At 36.7% G+C, this 22,402-nt stretch overlaps 1 protein-coding gene across 24 annotated transcripts in view; it reads left to right on the top strand.

Annotated features, from left to right (window-relative positions):
- CACNA1D (calcium voltage-gated channel subunit alpha1 D) overlaps positions 1–22,402 on the top strand; it is a 167,501-nt gene that overhangs the window by 139,238 nt on the left and 5,861 nt on the right. For 14 of the 24 annotated variants that reach the window (XM_085516465.1, XM_015875165.3, XM_015875158.3 and 11 more), the window contains 14 exons: positions 3,286–3,324; positions 3,747–3,875; positions 4,616–4,681; positions 5,636–5,727; positions 6,256–6,415; positions 6,708–6,835; positions 6,948–7,044; positions 7,516–7,618; positions 7,841–7,942; positions 13,540–13,670; positions 19,168–19,284; positions 20,727–21,094; positions 21,381–21,407; positions 21,890–22,039. In XM_085516465.1, the coding sequence (XP_085372591.1) occupies positions 3,286–3,324; positions 3,747–3,875; positions 4,616–4,681; positions 5,636–5,727; positions 6,256–6,415; positions 6,708–6,835; positions 6,948–7,044; positions 7,516–7,618; positions 7,841–7,942; positions 13,540–13,670; positions 19,168–19,284; positions 20,727–21,094; positions 21,381–21,407; positions 21,890–22,039 (1,709 nt within the window). The remainder of the gene's footprint in view (positions 1–3,285; positions 3,325–3,746; positions 3,876–4,615; positions 4,682–5,635; positions 5,728–6,255; positions 6,416–6,707; positions 6,836–6,947; positions 7,045–7,515; positions 7,619–7,840; positions 7,943–13,539; positions 13,671–19,167; positions 19,285–20,726; positions 21,095–21,380; positions 21,408–21,889; positions 22,040–22,402) is intronic. The other 10 variants (XM_015875173.3, XM_085516461.1, XM_085516467.1 and 7 more) reach the window with 3 other exon arrangements.

The raw sequence follows: 22,402 nt of genomic DNA, 5'->3' as shown, positions 1-22,402 counted from the left end.
TTGCTTTAATTAGCATCAAGTGATGTGTAACCTACACTGTGTTGCAGTGTTTAATTTGGAAGTAGAAGTAAATTCCTAAGTTGAGTCCATAAAAATGTTAATACTGATAATTTGGATATTGAACCATGGAATATATATTAGACAGCCATGAGAATAATATCTTCTGCCAACTATGGATGTTAGCTATGAACTTGATATCATTAATAGGGGATGATCCATACTTTTTAATCTACTTTGGGTCACACTGATTCCAAATTTTTACTAACTGATGTGCATGGGCATTTGATTCATGTTCAACAGGGAGTTTACAAAGCACTAAGGCTATGAAGAAAGTTACTTAATAGCAAATTTGACTCCTAGTAATGAGTATCTGAATGAATCTTATGTATACACGTGCACATGTTTCTAAAGATATTTTGGCATCTTGAATGGTTTCCCTGTGTTTGTTGATGTCAGCATATATATTTGTCATTTAGATGTTTCCTGCAGTAATCACAGTCATGACTACATCATCATTAATACATGTAAATTTTGTTTGCATACCCTGGTACACTTTTGCACAATAAGTAACGAGAGGCATTTGATCAAAATTGTGTACTAATATTCACTGTTTTGCACATTGCTTATTTTTTTTTTCTTATACATGGAGCTATGGTTTGCTACCAGTGCATGATGCAGTCAGTTTCACATCAGTCACAGATTTGACACTGAAGCTTTTCCAAAACTAGGGTGGATATATGGAACTTCAATTGCAATATGAGGAGTAGAAAGATAGGTTACTCTTTAGCATATGTGCCAAATTTTTAGTAAGCTGCAGTAAATATGAACCTGAAATGTTTAGCAGGCTGCAAACATCTTCATCTTTTGGTTGATCATTGGTTAATCTTCTTTGAGGGCTGGGATTGTCTGGAGAAGAAAAATGCTACATTGAGCTTCAGTTAAGATATATGTGTGCATGTATATATATACACATATATATGTGCATATATGTGACTGAATAATGGCCTATTTGAAGTATTTAAGAATTGACTTAAAAGCACATGAAGATGAGATGCTTTGCTGGAGTAGTCTCAGTGCAGCTGGCACATGGCTGACAGAAAAGCCAATAATTATCCTAGTCTCTGTTCTCTCCATTCAGTTTGAATACTTCTCCTACATAAAAATAATGTGCCACCTACTTATGTGTGTACATGTCAAGTAATACAACTGAAGTTGTAAATAGGACTGTGTATATGTCTTTTCCTTATCTGTAGGAAGCAGACAGTCTTTGTTGTCAATGTGTCTGTTACTGCAACTTGTGTTAATTTTAGTTTCCAAAATCTTAGTGTAACTGTTGCTAAATACACATACACAAATGTTAACTCTTAGATGAACATTTCCTTAATAAATAAATATAAGTACTGCTTTATTTCAGCACTATCATTTTATTAAATTAATTGAAATTTTAATTAATAAGCCAAGCTACTGTAATATCAGAGGGAAATGCCAGGAGGGATAAGAAATTAAATGCTCTCAATTAGAAATGTCAGTACCCAGAACACTAAGCCAATAATTTTTAACTGATTCTTTCTTTTGTGAATTTATTTCAAAACAAAATCCAGTGATTTTAACAATGATCTTCAGTGTTTCTTGTATTTTGGTTCTTTTTGTCGTTGTTGTGGTTTGTTTGTTTTTAAAGAAACTAAATAGATTCTGCAGGATGAAAGTGTTCTTACCATGTTGTTATATATCTCATACATTGCTATGCTAATACTTCTCCTAATTTTTTTGGAGCCCAATTCTCCTTTAAAAGCTGGTAGAAAATGCACCCAAATGTAAAATCCAGCATTTTATTTCATTCTTTCAGTGTGAGCTTCTGAAGGTGCTATAACTTAATCTGTTCTTTTGCTGTGAAACACTTTAATTTTTGATAACACAAAATACCGCATGCAAATTAATTTGATCGCTGATAAAGGCCGTATTCCTCAGCATGAATCAGCCACCAGCTGTTAATATGAAACATCAGGCCCCATCTGCAGAAGTTGTAATGAAACCCTTTTTCTTTAAAGGTTTCAGATGGAAAAATTATTTCTGCAACAAAAATCAGTAGCAATGTGGGTCAGTGTGCACCAGTACAGGCTTGTGATTGGTACAGGGAGACTTTGTGAGATTATTTGAGCATTATGTGATATTTTGGCATTGATGATGTTTGTGATTATTACTTATGAATTTCAAGTTTGATGATTTGCTTCAACTTGCAGAAGTACACAGGGAATTTCTAATACAACAGTTCTTTCATTGGTAGCATTTTATCACTGTTTATACAAAGGTTTACAAAGCTTAGACATGATCACTGATTTTACAAATTCTCTGCTTACTGAAGATTTAACTCAGTGGCATTGAGAGTGTGCCTGATGCATGTGCAGAGTGCTGGAAGCAGCACATAGAAGGCATCGTGGTTACTGTCACTGTATGTAACATCTGTTGAAAAACAACGCTTCAAAAAGATGCCCTTTTTGGGCAAGAAAGAAAGTCCCATCACTTGGATCTAACCTCCAGGAATCCATTCATTCTAGTGCTGTGAAGTTTTAAAGACTTTTCCATTCAGTCTGAAAGAAGCTGCAATGAACATCAGCGCACAAGCAAGCATAGACAGCTGGCCCATAAAGCTTTTCTAGCTGCTGTACTTCAGTGCCTGGCCATTTAGTATACTGGGACAGTTTCTCCAAAGACTAATAAAAATTAGAAAAAGAGAAGTTTTGGCTCTGATTAAGAAGCTGGCATGCCTCTCTCCTATCTGTAGCTCATTAACTTGTGAACTTTGTTTTGAAGGAACTCCCAATTTGATATAAAGCCCAATTCATTAAATATGGTTAGATTCGAGTGATGGAATAATTAACTGTCAAAAAAACTGTCAAGTAAACAGCAGAGAACTTGAAAACCTGATTTGACCCCAAAGCTTTGTTTCTGAGTTGTATTTAAGGCTTATTGCTACATTTTTACACAACCTGTGGAAACTGGGGGCTAATTTTGTTTGGCTTAAATGAGATCAGGTATTTAATTTTGTTTTCAGTTCATATTGACTCTCTTAAATGTGTTTTAAAATAGCAGATTTTAGTATGAGTCAGCCAATGTAAAATGCTAAATTGAAGGTTTTGCTGAAGGTATCATTGTTCTGTTCTGGGAGAATATAGAGTTGAAAGATGTACGTTTACATATAGAAATGAAAAATGTCCTGTTTATGGTGAAGCTGCTTTTTTGATCTCTTACTTGATTTTAATATTTAATGTTCTTAATTTCTTAAAGCCAAAGCCAACTGAAACAGTCACAACTGATGAGTCTGGGGTAAGATTAGTAAACAGACCCCAGTGGTTTTACCTCTACTTGAGTTTATTCTTTTTACCATGTCTCTTTTTTTCCACCAATTTTTTCTGTATTTTTCATAACTGTCCTATTACAAAGGTGTATGCAGTGGTTTGCATTCATTGTCAATGTATTATTGAAGTCTACTACAATCAAACCCAGTATGATCCCTATTAACAAACCAGAAAACTTGGAAATGCATGTGATGTGTGAAGCATTTCTACAGGTCCTGTGTTTTTAGCATGTAATTTTTTTCCTTTCATATCATTCTTATCAAGGTGAAAAGGCCCTCAAGATACATTTTCAAATCCTACCTCTTCCACCTCTGCATTTGATGTTGTTTTTCTGAAAGTGTTGCATGTCTGTGTTTGTATTTGGTTTGACTTCTTCATGATGCTCTTCAGAACTCCGAAGACAGCGCGAGAATCTCCATCACTTTTTTCCGTCTCTTCCGTGTGATGAGGTTGGTGAAGCTGCTTAGCAGAGGAGAAGGAATCAGGACTTTATTGTGGACATTTATTAAGTCATTTCAGGTTAGCAAAGTTTCTTTAAATTTGCTTTGTAATTATCACCTCTTTGTATACCAATTTTTATGAAGCGACACATTGTGGAGTATAAATAATATTTCTTTTGAAATCCATTCTATCAATGATTACACATAGAAATACTTTTACATATTAATACTACAAAAAACTTCACCTGCTGCTTCCTTCTGGGAGTCCAAGGATCATTCTTTGTCATAAACATTAGCTGCCACAATGAGATTTCTATAGTATTCCATATACAGCATTAGATATGCCTAAAAAATACTTTATTGCTGTGAAATTAAATTATTATTTGATTTAAAGCACACCGGTCTTCTGCACATTTTATTAGGTGATTTGAAAAGAGGAATTTAGTCTTATAAGGGGCTGATTTCATAAGTGTAGTAAATAGATATTTGAAACCTTGCCCTTGAAAACTGTGATGAATGTGAAGTTAATGTCATTCGATATGAAGTAGTTTTGTGTTGGCAGAATCAGGAATGTAAATAAAATTTAAATCTGTTAAAGTTGGGCCTTTCCCCTGGATTACTGGCAGAAGTAATTTAAAATATAACAAAGCTCATGTTCATTGCATATGACAGATTATTAAGAGGTGATAACATTTCAAGCATTTGCCTAGGAAGAAACCTCGCAAGAGCCTGTAATGTACAGAGAAATTATTTTTGTGAATTGAAATGGAAATTATGGTGTGAAATTATTAATATACAATGCACTTGTCCCTTTTCTAGGCTCTGCCTTATGTTGCCCTTCTGATAGCCATGCTATTTTTCATCTATGCTGTCATTGGAATGCAGGTAATTTTAGGTGTTTTCAGCTCTCAACAGAAGCGTGGTGTTGGCTATTCTGAGACCTGTTTGCCAAGGTGCTTTCTGAAATATTCTCCTGAGAGTGGTGCTATTCCTTAGGCAGAGCTTTCAGAATAATGCAGACATCTTTTGTTGGCTGTAATTTCGACAGTCCAAAAAGACAGAAGATCTGAGTGTGTGCTCATAGTATCTTATTTTGCTGAGAGATGACCTTCCTCTTTCATTTACTGTGTAGCTTATTCCAATGCATGAATGAATGAAAAAAATGCATTTATTGTAGATTTGTTTCTGGAGTAAGGCATTGCAATCAAAAAGATTTTCTTTTGATCCCAAAGTTGTAAGGTTCTAAACCAAGAGACCTGCCTGTATGCAGAGCATGGTAACATTAATCTCTTTTAATTAAATAACAAATTCCACTGTACTGCAAGTGGATATCAATTAATTATTTTGGAGAGAAAGAATGAAAGAATGAGAAAGAAGGAATTACAGCTTAATTTTGGAGAACTGCTCATTTTCCTCTCTGGCTGGGACAAGGTGCTCAGACTGTATTCATTGACTTCCATCTTTATATCTGTCTATTTAGATTTGAGATTTTCAGGACAGAAATCACTTCTTAATACAAGTATGCACAGTACCTATTGTAATGAAGTTTCAATCACAGTAAAGGACTGTAGCTGCCAGTTCAGAGCAGGTACATAGTCATCTAAAATACAGGAGAGAATGTTAGTATGGTAACGATTTCTTGTTGCCAAATTAAAACTAAGAATTATCTTGTACACGTGAAAAATTTACTAAAACTACATTGTTAGGAAAAAATCTAAGGACTTTACAGAAAGTGCATGTGTGTTTTTCATATGTACTGAAGCTGGTCTAAATTATGGGGACCACAGGTTCTGAGAGTATGGGCCACAAAGATGAAAGTAAAATCTTGTTTTCCTGTAGGTGTTTGGAAAAGTGGCCATGAGAGACAACAATCAAATAAACAGAAACAACAATTTTCAAACATTCCCCCAAGCTGTGCTGCTTCTCTTCAGGTGAGTAAACCTGAACTCTCTCTTGGTGCACCCCATTTCAACAATCCAGGGAAAATGTCAATAGAACTTCTTGTGGATTTGCTCTAAATGTGTTTCTAAGTTAGGAACTATTCTCTGTCAGCACATACTGCTCAGCAGATGCTGAGCATCCACTATGTTCTAACCAGGATCTACAGGCCTGAAGTAGAGAATCCCCCATAACCCTGGGAGATTATGGAATCTTCATCACTAGAAGGGTTAAGAGCAAAGTAAACCTGTGTTGGGAGTGCTTCTAAATCACAGCTTGGGGTGCAAAATTTTCACATGCAAGCCTTTCTGGTGTATGAGTGTGCTCTGTCAAGTCTAAGCTTCTCATGTTTGAAACATATCCTATAATTTTTAATTAGTTCCTACTCTCAGGATTTTACTATCCGTTTTCACATTTCTACACATACAGCTCCAGGCATTTAATTGGAACTTAACAAATTAATACGTCTTCAGTTCGTTTTGATCAATTAATACTTCGTTTCTCTTTGTAACTTTATAAAGGTGTGCAACTGGAGAAGCCTGGCAGGAAATCATGCTGGCCTGTTTGCCTGGTAAACGCTGTGATCCAGAATCTGATTATAATCCAGGGGAAGAATACACGTGTGGAAGCAATTTTGCCATCATTTATTTTATCAGTTTTTATATGCTTTGTGCATTTTTGGTGAGTTCAGCTGGTGATTATTATCAGAAATAAGTTTTAAGAAATAAGTTTCTGAATTTCTTCTGAAATAAAACAGCAGTGAAGTCAGAGAATGATGTAGAGTCCCATGTCTAAAATATTTTTGCAAGGATTTGTTTTTCATACATGCCCCTATATCCTGTATCCTGTATTTATAAGATCAATTTATTTAACTTCTTGAATTTTGCACCGTCTACCTTAAACTTTATTTGTATAATATATTTAGACTTCCAAAAAATTAAATGTAGATCTGTGTTCTTAATTGCTTTTTTAGATAATAAACTTATTTGTGGCTGTCATTATGGATAACTTTGACTATTTGACGCGTGACTGGTCCATTCTGGGTCCTCATCATTTGGATGAGTTCAAAAGGATATGGTCAGAATATGACCCTGAAGCAAAGTAAGTTAGAACATCTATCTGGTAGGAGTTATCTGTTAAAAATATTGAAAGCAGAGCACTGTATGTACTGAGAATTTATGTGTATTTGGTAACTGATATGTGTTGGTTCTAGGGGAAGGATAAAGCATCTTGATGTGGTTACATTACTGAGACGTATTCAGCCACCACTTGGTTTCGGCAAATTATGCCCTCACCGAGTGGCCTGCAAGGTAGGTTCTACCCTTTTTCCTTTGTAGGTTTCTTTCACTGTTCAAACATTCATTTGTTCAACTCTTCAAAATACTTCTTGCATCTGCACAGTAATCCTGTTTTTTCACAAGATCTCCAGTCTCTAGTTTTCCCAGTTTTCTGCAGGCTTGACTTAAACCAGCAACATCAGTATCGTTTCTCTAAGGGTAATCATTTGAATTTATTGCCAACATAAAATTGTTGACAGAGCACCATAATAAAAAGGAATTGGTCTGTACATTTGTCATTAGTCTTTTATTGTGATGTATATGAAATAGGTGATAGTGGTGTTAGTTACAGATAGCTGGGATAGAAGCCTCAGTGCTTTTGAAGAGTTCCACAATGTTATATCTCTTAGTGATATTATTCATGTCCCCTTTTCAGAAGTGAAAGTTACACAAGTTTTTTTTTTCTTCTTTTTTTCAAACAAAGTTTTCTTTTCTCCTTCACAGAGGTTAGTAGCCATGAATATGCCACTAAACAGTGACGGAACCGTCATGTTCAATGCTACTTTGTTTGCTTTGGTTAGAACTGCACTAAAGATAAAAACAGAAGGTAAGGTTCTTATCTGCCAAGTTTTTATTGCACTTGTCAGAAAGTGCAATGAGGAAAAACTAGAAATTATTACTTTTGTTGAACTTGATTAAGGCTTCTTAAGTCTCTTTATCAGTCTTTCTCAGAGTCTTTATCAGTCCTTATGTGGATACAAGTAATTAATATCCAAAGGATCATTCAAACATAATTGTCATCCTCTATGTCTCTATTTTGTTGCCACAGGTAACCTAGAGCAAGCAAATGAAGAACTTAGAGCAGTTATAAAGAAAATATGGAAGAAAACTAGCATGAAATTACTTGACCAAGTTGTCCCTCCGGCTGGCGGTCAGTGTGATAAACTTTGCCATATGCTTTTCTCTTTTAATTCTTTGGCCTTTGTAGATTGGTAGGGACTAAAGAAATAAAATTAGTAAAGCTTGAAATGATAATGTCATTAAAGGACAACAAACAATAACAGCAAAATAATACAGATAATGTTATATACTGTTACAATAGATAATAAATGTAGGACTAAATAATACAACTTCCTTAGATCAAAAAGAAAGAGGAAAATATACCTAATGTTTGTTTTCTTATTTGACAAAGAAAACCAAACCAACAAAACCCTATTAGACCAATATGTATTCTTAATTTCAAGTCATTCAGTGAAATAAACTAAAGTTAGTTTTATTTCATTGCATTCAGCAAAATAATATGTATTTTTTACTAACTAAGCTTGACAGTGTACACTGCATTTCAGCTGATATCCTTGTAAATGTTGAACACTTCTGGGAGGAAACTAAAAAAAAGTTAATTGCAAAACTAAACATATTTTTTCTGTTAAACTGACAAAGCAAGAGGCTAAGCTACCTCAGTTGCATTAGTTTAAACTGGAGCAGTTCCACAGCCAACATATAATGGAACTGCTTCAGATTTATGCCAGTATGACTAAGGTATAAATATGGCCCATGTAAAAAATACCTAAATTATCATACCAATGTGTTTGCAAGAAGTATAAGGCACGTATATTGTTTCTACGTGCAGTGAGATGACATCAAATATTTGTTATATTTCTTTTTAAATATATATATTCCAATATATATATTTAGAGTTTTCTGATATATACATTTTTACCAATATGCTATAGTATAGGTTTAGGTGACATTATACTTGCTTTTTCAAGTTTTAAAGGTGCAGGATCTGTTGCACTGTCCATTCATACCCAGGATAGATGTACCTAGACATCCAATATTCCAATCCACTGTAATCACCTGGTATTTTTTGTAGTTTATTGTACTTTTATAGTGTTACAGCAGCTTTCAAGACTGATCAGACTCAGGTTTGGAAGCAGACTCAAGATCCAGGCTCGATGGTGGTGGAGGCTGATCCCTTTCTGAAGGTGACACTCTCAGTCTCTAGGGGAGGAGGAGCATGCTGGCTGCCCCGCTGTTCAGCATGACCCCAGAAGCAGCATTAGCTTGGTTGCTGCAGGGAGCCACGTGCTACTGGTGTGGTGGCTGCCAGCTGGTAGTCGGGATTAATACAAAGATCTAGCAAATTTGACGATCCAAAGGGGAACTGATACTGCACATTTAAAACAATTTTTTTGTGTTCTACTCTGTTGTTTTCAGCTTTACACCTAGTTGCTTGCATGGCATAGATGAATTGCTTTGTTACTGTTGTAACTATGTGCTTGAGCTTTTTCTGCAGCCTCTGTTCCTTTCAACTATGAGTCTTTCCGAATATTCTGAAGCAATTCTGTTTTAGGGTGGTGGCATGGAATTGGTGTTGCCTCTTGCCAACTTTATTCCCCTACATTTTTTATTGAAATAGAGATGCATGCTTCAGAATAGCGAGCTGTGCCTGCCTTAAACCAATCTGACAAAGAATCTTTAAAGATCATAATCCTAGAACTAATCTCACACAGCAACTCACTGTTAACTTCAGTTTCATCTCATTGCTGAATATAAGCTGTATATTTACTTTCAGCTATACTAAAATTCGTTGCTAATATTTCTTCCACAAATTTAGCTCTTCAGTGTAGCTAGAAGAAAATCTAGGTCACAATCTGCATGATAAAAACCCGTATGGCTTCAACAGCATAAACAAGGACATTTTGGGAAGTCATAGAATCATTCAGGTTGGAAAAGGCTGCTATGAACATCCAGTCCAACCATCAAAGTCCTTAAGATTCACCAGTTTTCAATTTCATTTTGACTTCATTTCTCTGCAGGCCTCATTAAGACTTACACAATAATTGAAAAAGAAATAAAAATAAGAAGAGGAATGCAGCTATTTTACATTCATGTGCCATAGGAGTGTAAAATAGCTAAGTATAGGGAAAAAAAAGTTTCTATCAAAGCTTAATATTCAGTATCAAATTGTATATGACATTAATACCAGTGACAGCTGATAAAAAACAGTCTGCCAAGAGACAGGTTTTCAATATTAATCAACAAAGCGTCCAAGTTCGCTGTACTAGAATCACATGTACTTACAAATATTGGGCTGTTCATGGTATTACTGAGTGCTAGATCCTTCAAGTGCTTGTGATCATGCCTCCTGAACACAAGGAGAACAGATCCATTAGTTGCAGAGCAGAATGAAAACAATCAATATTTCTTTTTTTCTTTTTTCTTTTTTTTTTTTTTTTTTTTTGGCTAAATTATAAATAGATGCGCCAGAAATGGGCAGCCAGCTAAGTGTTGGTACTGGCTGAATAACTCATTAATACAATGTAATTAAACTGTTAAAAGTTAGGAACGGATTCTCAAGAAAACTAAAGCTGCTCTGCAGGAACATAGAATTAAAGTCAAAAGCCTGAATGTATAAATGTGTTAACATTATTCCTAGGGTACTACAGAGTAAGAGAAAGGCATACCACCAACTAAAGATTCACCTGCTTTCTATTCTTTAAATTCCCCAGTCTCCACCTGCAAGACCGTTTAATCCTGCCTACTACTTTTTGCCCTCTTAAATAACTTCCTACTGAAATGATTCCTTTTGCTGTCCCCAATTGTAGCTATAGATCTGTCAATACTGTGGTCAGTTACGCTTAGCTGCCTCCCTCCCTGTCCATATCTGGCTTTATGTGTCAAGGATGGCTCCCCTTGGCCAAGCTTTAGTTCTTGTGTGCACGTGTCTGCAATACAACTGACTGTGCCTGTGAAGTAAACATGCATCTTGTTGGTACATACAGACTTTGGCATGCACGATTCAGGAAACTGGTAATGCATTCAACTAATCTGCTTAATAAAAAAAAATTGGTGTGTGTCCACAGCAATTAATAGGGCCCTTCATTTGTGCATACTGAGACTTTGGAGGTATGGTTGTCTCAGGTACAGTCAGTAATCATAGCCTGTCTTGAGACATGCTCTAAGTGCAACCCATGGTAGTGTCTGTTATATGAAGTCTGTCACTTCTATGTGCGTGTTCTTTCTATGAGCCATTTGCTATATCACTTCCTCAAAGAGTTCTGTTCAAATAGTTGAAACAAAGAAATACGAAGGATGGGGAAAGGCTCATCTGGGGAGTTTGAGCAAGGATGCATTACAGAAATGAACTGATTCAGCTAAGCTAAGGAAGGCAAATTTAGATCAGATACTTTATAAGAGATCTCTTCTGAATACAAAAGACCACAAGGCTCCAGAGAAGCTGCCAAGAGAGATCACAGATGTGCATCAAAACAAATGCTCATACAAAACATTAAAAATTCTATTTGGGGAGTCAGTAAAAAAGCTTTTCTACTACTGAGACTGAATTGGGACACTGGGGAGCTTTTCTTGTGAGCTGTGGAGCCCGTGCTTCCCAGTGGGAACTGGAGGCACTCAGCCCTTACAGAGATGTCGGTATTTGGCAGAACAGACACACTAACATGCAAAGACATTTCCCATGGCAGGCTGGTCTTCCAGCCAAGACATTTTAAGGCAATTACTAGAATTTGTTTTGCTCTGATGCATTTAAAGAAATAAAACTTTGGTATCATACATCCCTGGTGCAATTTTCCTGAAATTAAAGCTTGTCGTAGTTTCTCACATGCGTATAGCCTACATCAGACATCACAATGAAATACATCCTGTGAACTCTGTGGAAGGTGCTTGTTTTGAATGCTGAGGATTCACTTGGAGGCAGATTTTGTCACAGAGACAGAAATAAGTTTTAACAGTTTTACACACAGATTGGATTTCCCCATCCTTTTTATTGACTTGAAAGCAGGTCATGAAAAGTAGAAAGTTAATAATGTTTAAATTAGTTAACAGTATCGCAGGTTTTGCTATTATTACTGAGATACATTGGGAGAGATTGTTGATGAAGCTAAAACACAAGGAGAATGTTTTATTCTAACACTAATTGTGATGTTACAGTAAATGATGGTCACATTAAAAGTATCTCTTGAGAGGGGAATATCTTGCTTGACAAGATGTGTTCATAGGTAAGAAAGAAAGATGAATAGAGCAAATGAAGTTACCACTCAGGTCTGTACTAAATCTTCATTAGAGAGAAAAAAACAATTGAGATAAAACTTAAAAAAAAAAAAAAAAAGTAATGATAAGATTTTTCTTCTATCAAAGACATGTTAAAATATATACGAGCACCTTAGATTTCCTGTGTGCAACCAAACAAGTCATGACAGCGTAACCCAGATCCCAAAGTCTGTAAGCACCTGCCCATCACAAGGGTGACTGGGATGGCAGGGACTTACTGTCTGGATGTGAGCCCCTGCCAGGGGCTACCAATCTTCCTTTCTGTACAGCTCTACCCAACCAGTTGCAAATAGCTGTCTTGGCATACTGCAAAAATACAGAGGGTAGGCAACACAGCAGGAAGAGAAACAGCTAGCTTTGTACCAGATGACTCTGGGGAAGTGTGTGAGAACAAAAGCAATGTTTTTTGAATAGAAAACTATTCCTAGTTTTCTGGCAAGCATATTACATGTCAGGAGATCAAACTTAAACAGCTGAATGATTGAATGGAACATGCTTACATGCTATGGACAAGGAGATTTTGGTATCATAAGGTACCTGTCTTTGAACTGTGAAAACTTTGAAATTTGGATTCTTTTCACAATAGGGACTCTCAAAAATGGTGGTTTTTTACTGCACTTACTGTCTGTGTATCTTTTGAAGTGTACAAAATTAATTGACATGAATTATTTTCATATCTATCAGCATTTCAGAGGTGGTACAATACAATTATATGGGGAAGCACCACGTGTGTTTCATACTCACTTTTATCACCACCTGGCTGGGAGGTGACTCAGGACCAAGTCTTTACTTAAGCAAGAGCCTCACAGAAAATGTGTGAAATTGTAAACACTGTGAGATTTCAGTCTAGAGTCACCTGTCTTGGGTGACAGCAAGAGAGCAAAAGATACAGCCCAACTTGAGTATCTGGGATACACAGCCAATTCAAAGTGGAAGATGTTAAGAAAGTACTTAGCAAATCAACCTATAAGGTTGTCAAAGTCCTTATCTAATTACAAATATACTATGTTAATGCACTAATCAAGAAAATCTGTAGCAGCAGGAATAAAAAGTGAGATACTGTGAGCAGAACTTTTTAGATAAACTCCTCTGTAAGTCACAGTAACTCTTAGTTTAATTCATTTATTTCAACTAATGAAAGCCAATATTTCAGTTTCTGTGCACGTACAAACATGCTGATGGTTTTGTTAGAAACTTGCTTGAGCTTACCCACAGGTACGTGAGACTTGGTAAAGTGTTGTATTTTCTTCTTTATTGAGGATGAGTCCACTTAACTGACTGAGCATAACCTGCTTGCTAAAACATTGCTTTAAGCTAGCTAGAGGTCCCATTTATTATAAGGTGAAAGTGTAGTGCCTATTGCACCCATCACATTTCTTCCCCCAAATCAGATTTGAGTGTACAGGCTATTGCCAAATGTGCTGACTTGGGAGAGATCTGTCTGGTCTGTTCATTTAGATGATGAGGTAACCGTGGGGAAGTTCTATGCCACCTTCCTGATACAGGACTACTTTAGGAAATTCAAGAAACGCAAAGAACAAGGACTGGTGGGGAAATATCCTGCGAAGAATACCACGATTGCTCTGCAGGTGATTTTGTTTTTACATTTTAACTAACCATTTTGTGAACTTGACATACCAGGTAGATGAATGTTGATGGTTGTGCAGTGCTACAAGGATTTTGTTTAGCTCGGACTCTTTGTTCATCAGAAAAGTAAAACATAATCCTGCTTTTCTATCAGTAACAAGGTAAGTGCGGTACGTTACTCTCTGTGGATTACTCAGATGGTAGCAAATAAGATTCTTCAACCAATACAGTCGGTGTAAAAATCAGATAAATGAAGTTCTAAGATATACCATTTCCTTTATTTGTTTTACTTTTCTTTAATTTCCTTCCACATTTTAAGCCAGTTCTCAGAGAACATCCTGACAGGTGTTATCTCATCATAAAGAAATTTTTATATGGCATTGTTTTGCTTCCTAATTCTCAGTGTTCTTTTTTTTTTTTTTTTTTTCTTTTTTCTATTCATTACTGGCGAAATTGCTTCCTATCAGCAGTTTCAGTGTTTGGAACTTAACTTTCTATAGAAGTAATATCAGCATGCTATATTAATGCTATGTACTTCTGCCTGTCTCTTAAAACAAGCTATCAGTTGGAAGCCAGGACTGTAGACAGTGCTCTTTGACCTTCCCTCTCTCAGGAAGCCTGCAGCAAGCTGTTCATTGAGTATAAGTGGTCTGGAGGTTATATTTTGAAAGATTCTATCTGGGTATACCCTTTGTGTTATAAACTTTGAAACAGAAAAATGGGTCCTCAAATAATTCCAGACATCATACACTGCATTGTTTTTTAGTGGATTAAGACTTTATTCCTGTTACTGGGCCTTATGAAGAGAAGAAAAGCATCTAGTTTTGAAATGATAATCCTGTTAGCTATCTACTAAAGTTTTTGTTGCATTAGTACACTCCAGGGGCATGAGTCACAAAATTCCTTAGGGCTGCATTGCTCACAGTGCCTTTCTTGTCCTGTTGACTGATATTTATGCTTTAAGAAAGAATATAACTTAGCTCTGGTCTTTGTTCTGTAGCAGTAGTTAAAGAGATGACTTTCTGTGTCGGAAATGTGTATCGAGCAAAAACAATAGTCACGTTGCCAGTAAAGATAAATGTTAAGTGAAGCATGAACAGCTTTAATTACTTCCATCTACTGTGCAGAACAAATGATGAATTAACTTTAGCCTAAACTATGTAGTATTTTTATCTAGATTTTACATTTATTTACATATAACCCTCTTCAGTAGCAGGTACAAATAAAAGTTGATGGATATTTCTCTTCATATCACAAATAAACAAAACACCGAGCAGAACTTGATTTGGGGAATGTGCTTCAGGTTATCGAATTATGATTTTTCTCATGATTATTTCTTTTCTAAACTAATATCAACAATTAGCTTGGGAGAAAAAAGCCCTCTAGGAAGCATCAGCTGAGGGGTTAACAAGTTTTGCTCAAGTTCAATTTAATTGTCTCCTGTGTTGTTGTCGCACTCACAGCAGGGCTTAGCTAGAAGGGAGTCTGGGTTTGAACAAAAGCCCAGAGCTTTTGTGTGGTTGTAGAGCAGAGCTCAGCCTCAGCTCTGGAGGATGGACTCGATGGAGATGAGTAACACTGGGGAATCAAGACTGGGCTACTATGTCTCTTATGTTCACTGCTATAGCGTAGGTCTATTCAGCTATTCTGCATGCTTTCTTACTTAAGGAGTTTGGGATTTTTATTCTGTTCATATTAGCTTCAGCTTATTCTTATGTTGTATCAGTTCAGCTGTGGTGTTGGGGTTTTGTTTGTTGTTTTCTTCACTGTAAAAGAAGCAGATAGTAAAAACATGTTCGTTTTCTGAAATGGTTTTATGGAGAGTTTCATAGTCATGTGCTTCCAGCACTGTGAAATTCTTAAGGCATAAGAATTAAGAATTCATGTTTGTACTTTATTTCAGATCCAGTGAGTTTATATAGCAATATATGTAACTATCCATTATTTTTCTGTAATCTATGAAGCAGGGCTTATAAGTATCACTTCCATTTCCTGATATCATTGTAAAATGCCTCAACTATGGAGCACTGTCTATTATATGACAATACAGTGGTGATAATGATTCTTATTCACCCTGTTGCATTTACTTATCTTAATGTAAGCTTAAACTTCTTTATGTGTAGGCTGCTTCATACTTCAAGGCAGATTTGCACTTGGTTCACATATAGGGAAAACCTTTTTTGGTTGTTCCAACACTTATGAACATTAATGTGCTTTTCTGAAAGTTCTGACTTGGGGCTCTTTTATCATACAAAATCTTCTTACTGTGAAATGAAGTTCTAAAATGTTGTGATTGTTTTGTGAATGATATAGATGTATAAAATAGATCTTAAAACTATTTGGTAGTAGTTCAGCATTTAAAAGCATACGTGTCATCTCAGCGCTGCTGCCACAGACAGAGGCATCATTAATCGTCTCTTGAGATGTAATCTAGCAGGCAGTGTATTAGTGCTAAGTGCTTTGTGCTTCGTGACATCTTGAAAGAATTGCAGGTGCTGTTGTGCCTCATAAAGCACAGCTGCACAGAATTGTTGTGTTAATTTCAAGGCATCTTGTATATTTAGAAGAAAGCCTATTTAAAGCCATGATTGGTTTTATTATGTAATTATGTTGCTCAGAGCACTGTGTGTCACTGGTTTGATAACTAACCATTGGACTGATGCATCTCATCTTTCCCACACAACAAATTAAGCAACAAAGGAATCAGAAATTAAATTTTGCAGAGAAAATGTCTGAATAAGAAAAACACGTTTACAAATGTCATGTGAAATCTTTTGAATAGAATAACATGCAATCAAACACAGTAGCATGTAGCTCTTTTCTTCCTCCACTTCAAAGAAACATCGATAAACCTGAGTAGAAACAACAGCTGCTCTCTTGCAGAGCAGCATGAATAATTCAGTGTGCTGTTTTGATTGTTATCCCTTTACAACTAGTGGCTGAACATCACTTGCATGCGTTTTATCTGCTCTATTGTAGATCTTTCCATTTTCTAATGTCTTTAAAAACAAAGTTTGTTGAAAGCTACAGGGTAAAAGTACCTAAATATTGACTTCCATATGCAAAAGAAAAGAAAAAAAAGTGTATGCACTAAAATCACATTTGTAGGTAAAACCAAAATGTTTCATCAGTCCATACTTCCCTTGTGGTCCTTGCAGAAGACTTAATCATGGTCCAGTGGAACAATATTCCTACTGCCAGATAGGTATTTTTGCATCAGTCCAACTTCAGCGGTAGTTGGTTGGCTCACATCTCAATGTGGTCATCTTATCAGTTAAAGCGCAGCATGGGAATTTGTCTCACAACGCAGAGCTCTCTCTTGGCTTGAAAACTGTTCTTAGATTGCTTGGAATATTTAATTGTACTCTGCTTAAAATAGGGCAGTACATGGGAGTGGTCACTTTAATGACAGAGTTGGCAAAATTGTAAATGAATCTGTTAGGGCAAATAAGCTGAGGGGAATTTTAATTCTGCAAACCTATGGTTTTGGTACTGAATTTCAGACAATAAAGCTCATTGTTTTAGCTTAACCAGAAGATACATGTTTGTATACAGTGATCCAGATTTTACTTTTCTGCTGTTGGCTGTGTCATTACAAGAGATCTGTCATAGGCAAATTAGTGATGCTGAAGAGATAACTATTTAGCCTTCTTTAAGAGGGAGTAATTCTCCAAGAAATAAACCAGAAGGAAGTGGGACGTGTAATTGAAATGACGTGACTATTGAATATGTTCCTGACAAGCATATGCCTTTTTTCAGCATTCAGGCATACATTTATGGGGCGTTGTCACTGTCTGTCAGACAGGAATATAAGCTGGTAGTTTTTGCCAGAGTTAAAATTTATAATACTGCTGTCTTAGATTGTTGTGTTCGCAGAGAGGTGTAGCTAGAAGGGAGACTGGGTTGGAGTGAAAGCCCAGAGCTTTTGTGCAGCTGTAGAGCAGAGCGCAGCCTCAGTGCAAGAGAATGGGCTCAGTGGAGATGTGTAATGCTGGGAAAACAAGACTGGGCTACTCTGTCCCTTATGTTCACTGCTATAGCAAAGGTCTATTCACCTATTCTTCTGCGTGCTTGTTTACTTAAGGATTTCTGACTTTGTATTCTGTTTATCCTACAGTTTATTTTACACTGTCAGTGATTTGGAAATGCAAGTGATTATTGTTTCTAATGACGGAGTAATGAAAATGCTAAAGCCTTTGGTCTGCCTTGAAAACTGCATCTGGGAGTGTTAATGTTACTTCCCTTTAGCACCTTATGCTATGATGATATTAGCAACCTCGCTAAGCTTGGCTGTGCTATTAGCATAAGAAGTAGGAAAATGTATTCATGAAAAGAACGTTGTATATTAACTGTCCAATAAGTGATTTTTTAGTTTAGTTCAATTATAGCATGTCTCTCAAAGTTCGCCCTCGAGACTGTAATTGCCAAATTCAGGTAGGTAATGTGATTAGTCAAGCGCCTTTTTTAGGAAGTGAAATACTAGAATGAGTGAAACCTAAAGAAGAGCGTATGGTAAAGTCAGATATGAAGCTTTTTGCTTGATCCCTTTCCAGGTTCTGATTGCCCACACTGCCCAAACACCATTTTGCTCCCCAGCCAGCAGGCTCTTTCCATTTGGAGCTGAAGCCTGGCTGCAGCGTGCTGCCGGGGTCGCGTGAGTGGGACTGAGCCACGCGTGCTGTCCTCCACGGTCGTTCAGTTCTGTCTGCAGCAATGTAGCATGCAAAATTCCCCACGCATCTTCATGCCACGTTATTCCCTATGGGAATAATGCACATCTTCATGCCCATTCCCCATGCAAATAACATGTGTTTGATACGTATCTGTATCAAAAACACACAGCCAAATGATAAAATAGACTTCTAGATAATGAGCAGCAATTGTGCCAACTGTAGGTCTCTCTTTGGCAGTCCCAGCAGAAACCTCCTGCTACAAATCACTCATGCTAGCAGACTGGAGAAGGAATTTGACTGAGTACATGTTGAGCTCCCAGCTGCTGGAGCTAGATGGCTCTTTGTCTTAAACTAAAGCTTTGAAACAGATTTCTGCATATCACAGTACAGTGCAGATGGGCTGGAATTATTTCACTGCTTTCTTTACCATTTGAGCTCTGCTAAAACTGCTGGTGCTGTAGCAAAGATCTCATGTTTCCTGTGTGGACACAGGCTGCAAACATGTTTTTGACATTAAATGTACATCCCATTGAAATACACTATTATAGTTCTTGTTGATTGCTTACTGCTTTATTACAAAATGATGCAGGGTTCCATAAACATCAGTGGTCTTTTAGTCAGCATCTACTCTGGTAATAAGGACATGATCACCTCAACAGGATTGGATTGTAGTGGACTACAGGCCGTTTTTTTATAATAATAAAGAGACATATAGGAGGGTGCATCCTCTACAGTGACCAGGATACAAAAACTTGATGACTGTATTTAAAAGTTACTGAAGAAGAATTTGCATTCCTAATATATTATGATATTGTCCTTGATTTAGGCAGGACTAAGGACACTTCATGATATCGGCCCTGAAATACGCCGAGCTATATCCTGTGACTTGCAAGATGATGAACCAGAGGAAAACAATCCAGACGAGGAGGAAGAAGTTTATAAAGTAATGTCAGAACACAGCTATGTGATTTTTTTTTTTTTTGGTTATGTAATATGAGTTTTGTAGAATGAGCTTATCCTTGAACATGGAAGACTAATCAAAACCTCAAGTCAGCCAAAGATAAATATTTAATAAACATCAGTATTTATATCATCAGACATTTATATCTGGAAAAGTGGTATTACCAGGCACCTGCATCTTATCATAATCTTAGGAAGCAGTTCCTGCTGGGTGATTCTCCTGCCCCTAATTCCTTTTTATTAATTCTTATTTATTCTTAACCAGATCCTAAGAAAACAAGGAGCTTTGCAGGGTGCCTACAAAACCAAACTGTGATAGTGTTAAGGAACCTGGACATGCTGTAACTTTCTGCATTGGTGGAAGAGATTAAATTCTAGGCAGCCAAGCCTCAAAAGATGCAGAGATGCATGTATAAAAAGAAACCTAGAATTATACTGTAGTCAACTAAGAATAACGGCCAGTCCGTTTCCTGTGAGAGATATCAAGAAAAATCAGTCTGGAGAAAAGATGAGTTTCAGGAGCTATCTGTACACCACTGTTAGCCAGCAAGAAAGCTTAAATAAGAAGTAGATTTAAAGGTGAGATTCTGCAGAAATTGTCATAAGCCCCGTAGCGTGCTTTTGTCTTTCACTGAAGAGGAGGATGTGGCAATGGGGACAGTGCTACAGTGAGCAGTAGTGGATGTGTTTCTCAGCCAATCATCATTACGTCCTGTCTTCTCTAGATTGAGCTTCAAGACAGACTGCTGTCATCCAGGACCACACCTGGCTAGACAGGGAGGCTACATAATCTGGGTTGGATGTAAAAGAGAGTTGCATGACATAGTCATAATTTTTCACTTCATTCTCTTCCTCACCATCCATTACACTCTCAGGGCTGATAAAGGGTTATTGCTCTTTCTTGTACCTCTGCAAGAAGGAAGAACGGAACCACTGAAGCTTTATGCTGTCTACTTGAGATATGCTTGCGAGCTGTTGCATGGCACTCCATCCTGTCTGAGTGATGCCTGCTGCAAACCAGTGCTCCACGAGAACAGGAGAATTCCACCAAAACTTTATTGAGAATTACACAGACATGTCCATTTTTGAGGAATTTGGTGCATGTTCTTTGTTTATGGGAGTCTGGGTTTCTCCTGTATAATGAAACACGGAGAAAGCTAGATGACACAGGCGTATGGAAAAGGAATAATGCTCACTGCATAATGTTGATTTGACTTTGAAATCTAAGTATTGTCATTGTCACAATCACATCTCTGTCACTTCAGGAGATGCCATCTGAGGCATCATAAAATTAGAAGGGAAATTCACAGTGTATTTGAATTGTTACTTTGTACGCACATAGGAGAAAAGTCAAGAATCATCAGTCAAAAATGTGTTCTACTAAGGTATCTGATTTTATTTTTTCTTTCTCTTCCCCTGTAACAGAGGAATGGTGCCCTCTTTGGCAACCATATAAACCATATTAGCAGTGACAGACGAGATTCATTTCAGCAGATCAACACTACGCACCGTCCCTTACATGTGCAGCGGCCTTCAATTCCATCTGCGAGCGATACTGAGAAAAATATATATTCTCAGACAGGAAATTCTGTGTACCACAATCATCATAACCACAACTCAGTAGGAAAACAAGTTCCAAACTCAACAAATGCCAATCTCAATAATGCCAATGTATCCAAAGCACTTCACGGGAAACACACTAATTTTGGAAGTCATGAGCATAGATCTGAAAATGGTTACCATTCGTACTCTAGAGCTGACCATGAGAAGCGTAGAAGGCCAAGCAGTAGGAGGTAAATTTACACATATATCTGCTTTTAAAGGAATTTTGAATACTCTGTAAGAAAACTTGTGCAAACTAATTTGTTGTATTTAGCTTCATTTCAGTTCTCTATTGATTTATGAACTTAAAGCATGGCTGTAATGTATAGGAACAGTTTGTAATTTTAATAAGGTTTGAAAATAGTCAGTTTCTTAAAACAGTAGTTACTTTATAGGCATTGTAATCACCAGTGAATTTCTCAAAACTATGTGATTATAAAATATCTTTCTCCATAATTTCATGGCTTACCTGGATAGAACCCGCTACTACGAAACATATATTAGGTGAGTTAACTTTTTTCTGTTTACAGACTACTTCCCAGTTCTAAAAACTAACTGTCTTAGAATGTGTATGCTGGAAAAATAAAATAGAATATGGGAATACTTCTAAGACACGTTTTCCACTGCCAATTCTGAGAGAGTAGTCTGGATAAGAAAGTCCAGGCCAGTTTGTTCTTTAATTTTTTGGCTATTTTATAAACATGAGACACTTGAGAGAGGTTTATTCTGCCAAGTATTCTGAATTTATATCTTGAAAAAATGTCTTTGTCAAATGTATTTGGCTCTTCAGAGCATCCCCCCGTTTTCATGTCTGTATCCCAAATATTCTCCCATCTTTTCATAGTTGTATCAGATCAATTACTTTTGGGCTGTACTTCTGCAGAACATACTGTAAAGTCACACTCTGCCCACAGGAGTTGTCATTTCTTGTCTTTTTTTCTTGAAAGCACCGTAATCAGTCCTGAGTGTTTTCTTGCCGCTTACAGGTCTGACTCTGGTGATGGCCGTCGACCAACTATTTGCCGTGAGGAACGTGACATTCGAGACTATTGCAATGACGATCGTTATTTAGCAGAGCAGGAATACTATAGTGGAGAAGAATACTATGAGGAAGACAGCATGTTGTCAGGAAGCAGGTGAGTATGTTTGTTTATACTGAGGAAGGGACTTCAGTAATTGATGTGCTCATCCATGTAGGCTTCACTGAGTGCACTTGCACTGAAAATCCTCTGATAAAACTAATGCTTCATAACCACTGTTTTGTAAGGTGATGGACAAGAAAAGTTGGTGCACCAAGAATCTTTGTATTTGTCATCAAGTGCTGAATCTAGAAGTTCTTCATCAAATTTAAAGCAAAGCAGAAAGTTCATTTAACCTGAGTATAAACTAGTGCTTATATTAACTCAATTAATATAGAATTGGGTATCTTTCTTTTGATAATTCTCATTCTGTTACTTCATTAATCATCCTCATCTTGGCACCATTTTCTGTCTTGTTAA

Source organism: Coturnix japonica, chromosome 15 (genome assembly GCF_054131305.1).
Source record: "Coturnix japonica strain WE chromosome 15, WE-NBRP24, whole genome shotgun sequence".
NCBI lineage: Eukaryota > Metazoa > Chordata > Aves > Galliformes > Phasianidae > Coturnix > Coturnix japonica.
Note: the sequence above shows the minus strand (reverse complement) of the source record. Positions and strands in the feature narration are given on the sequence as shown.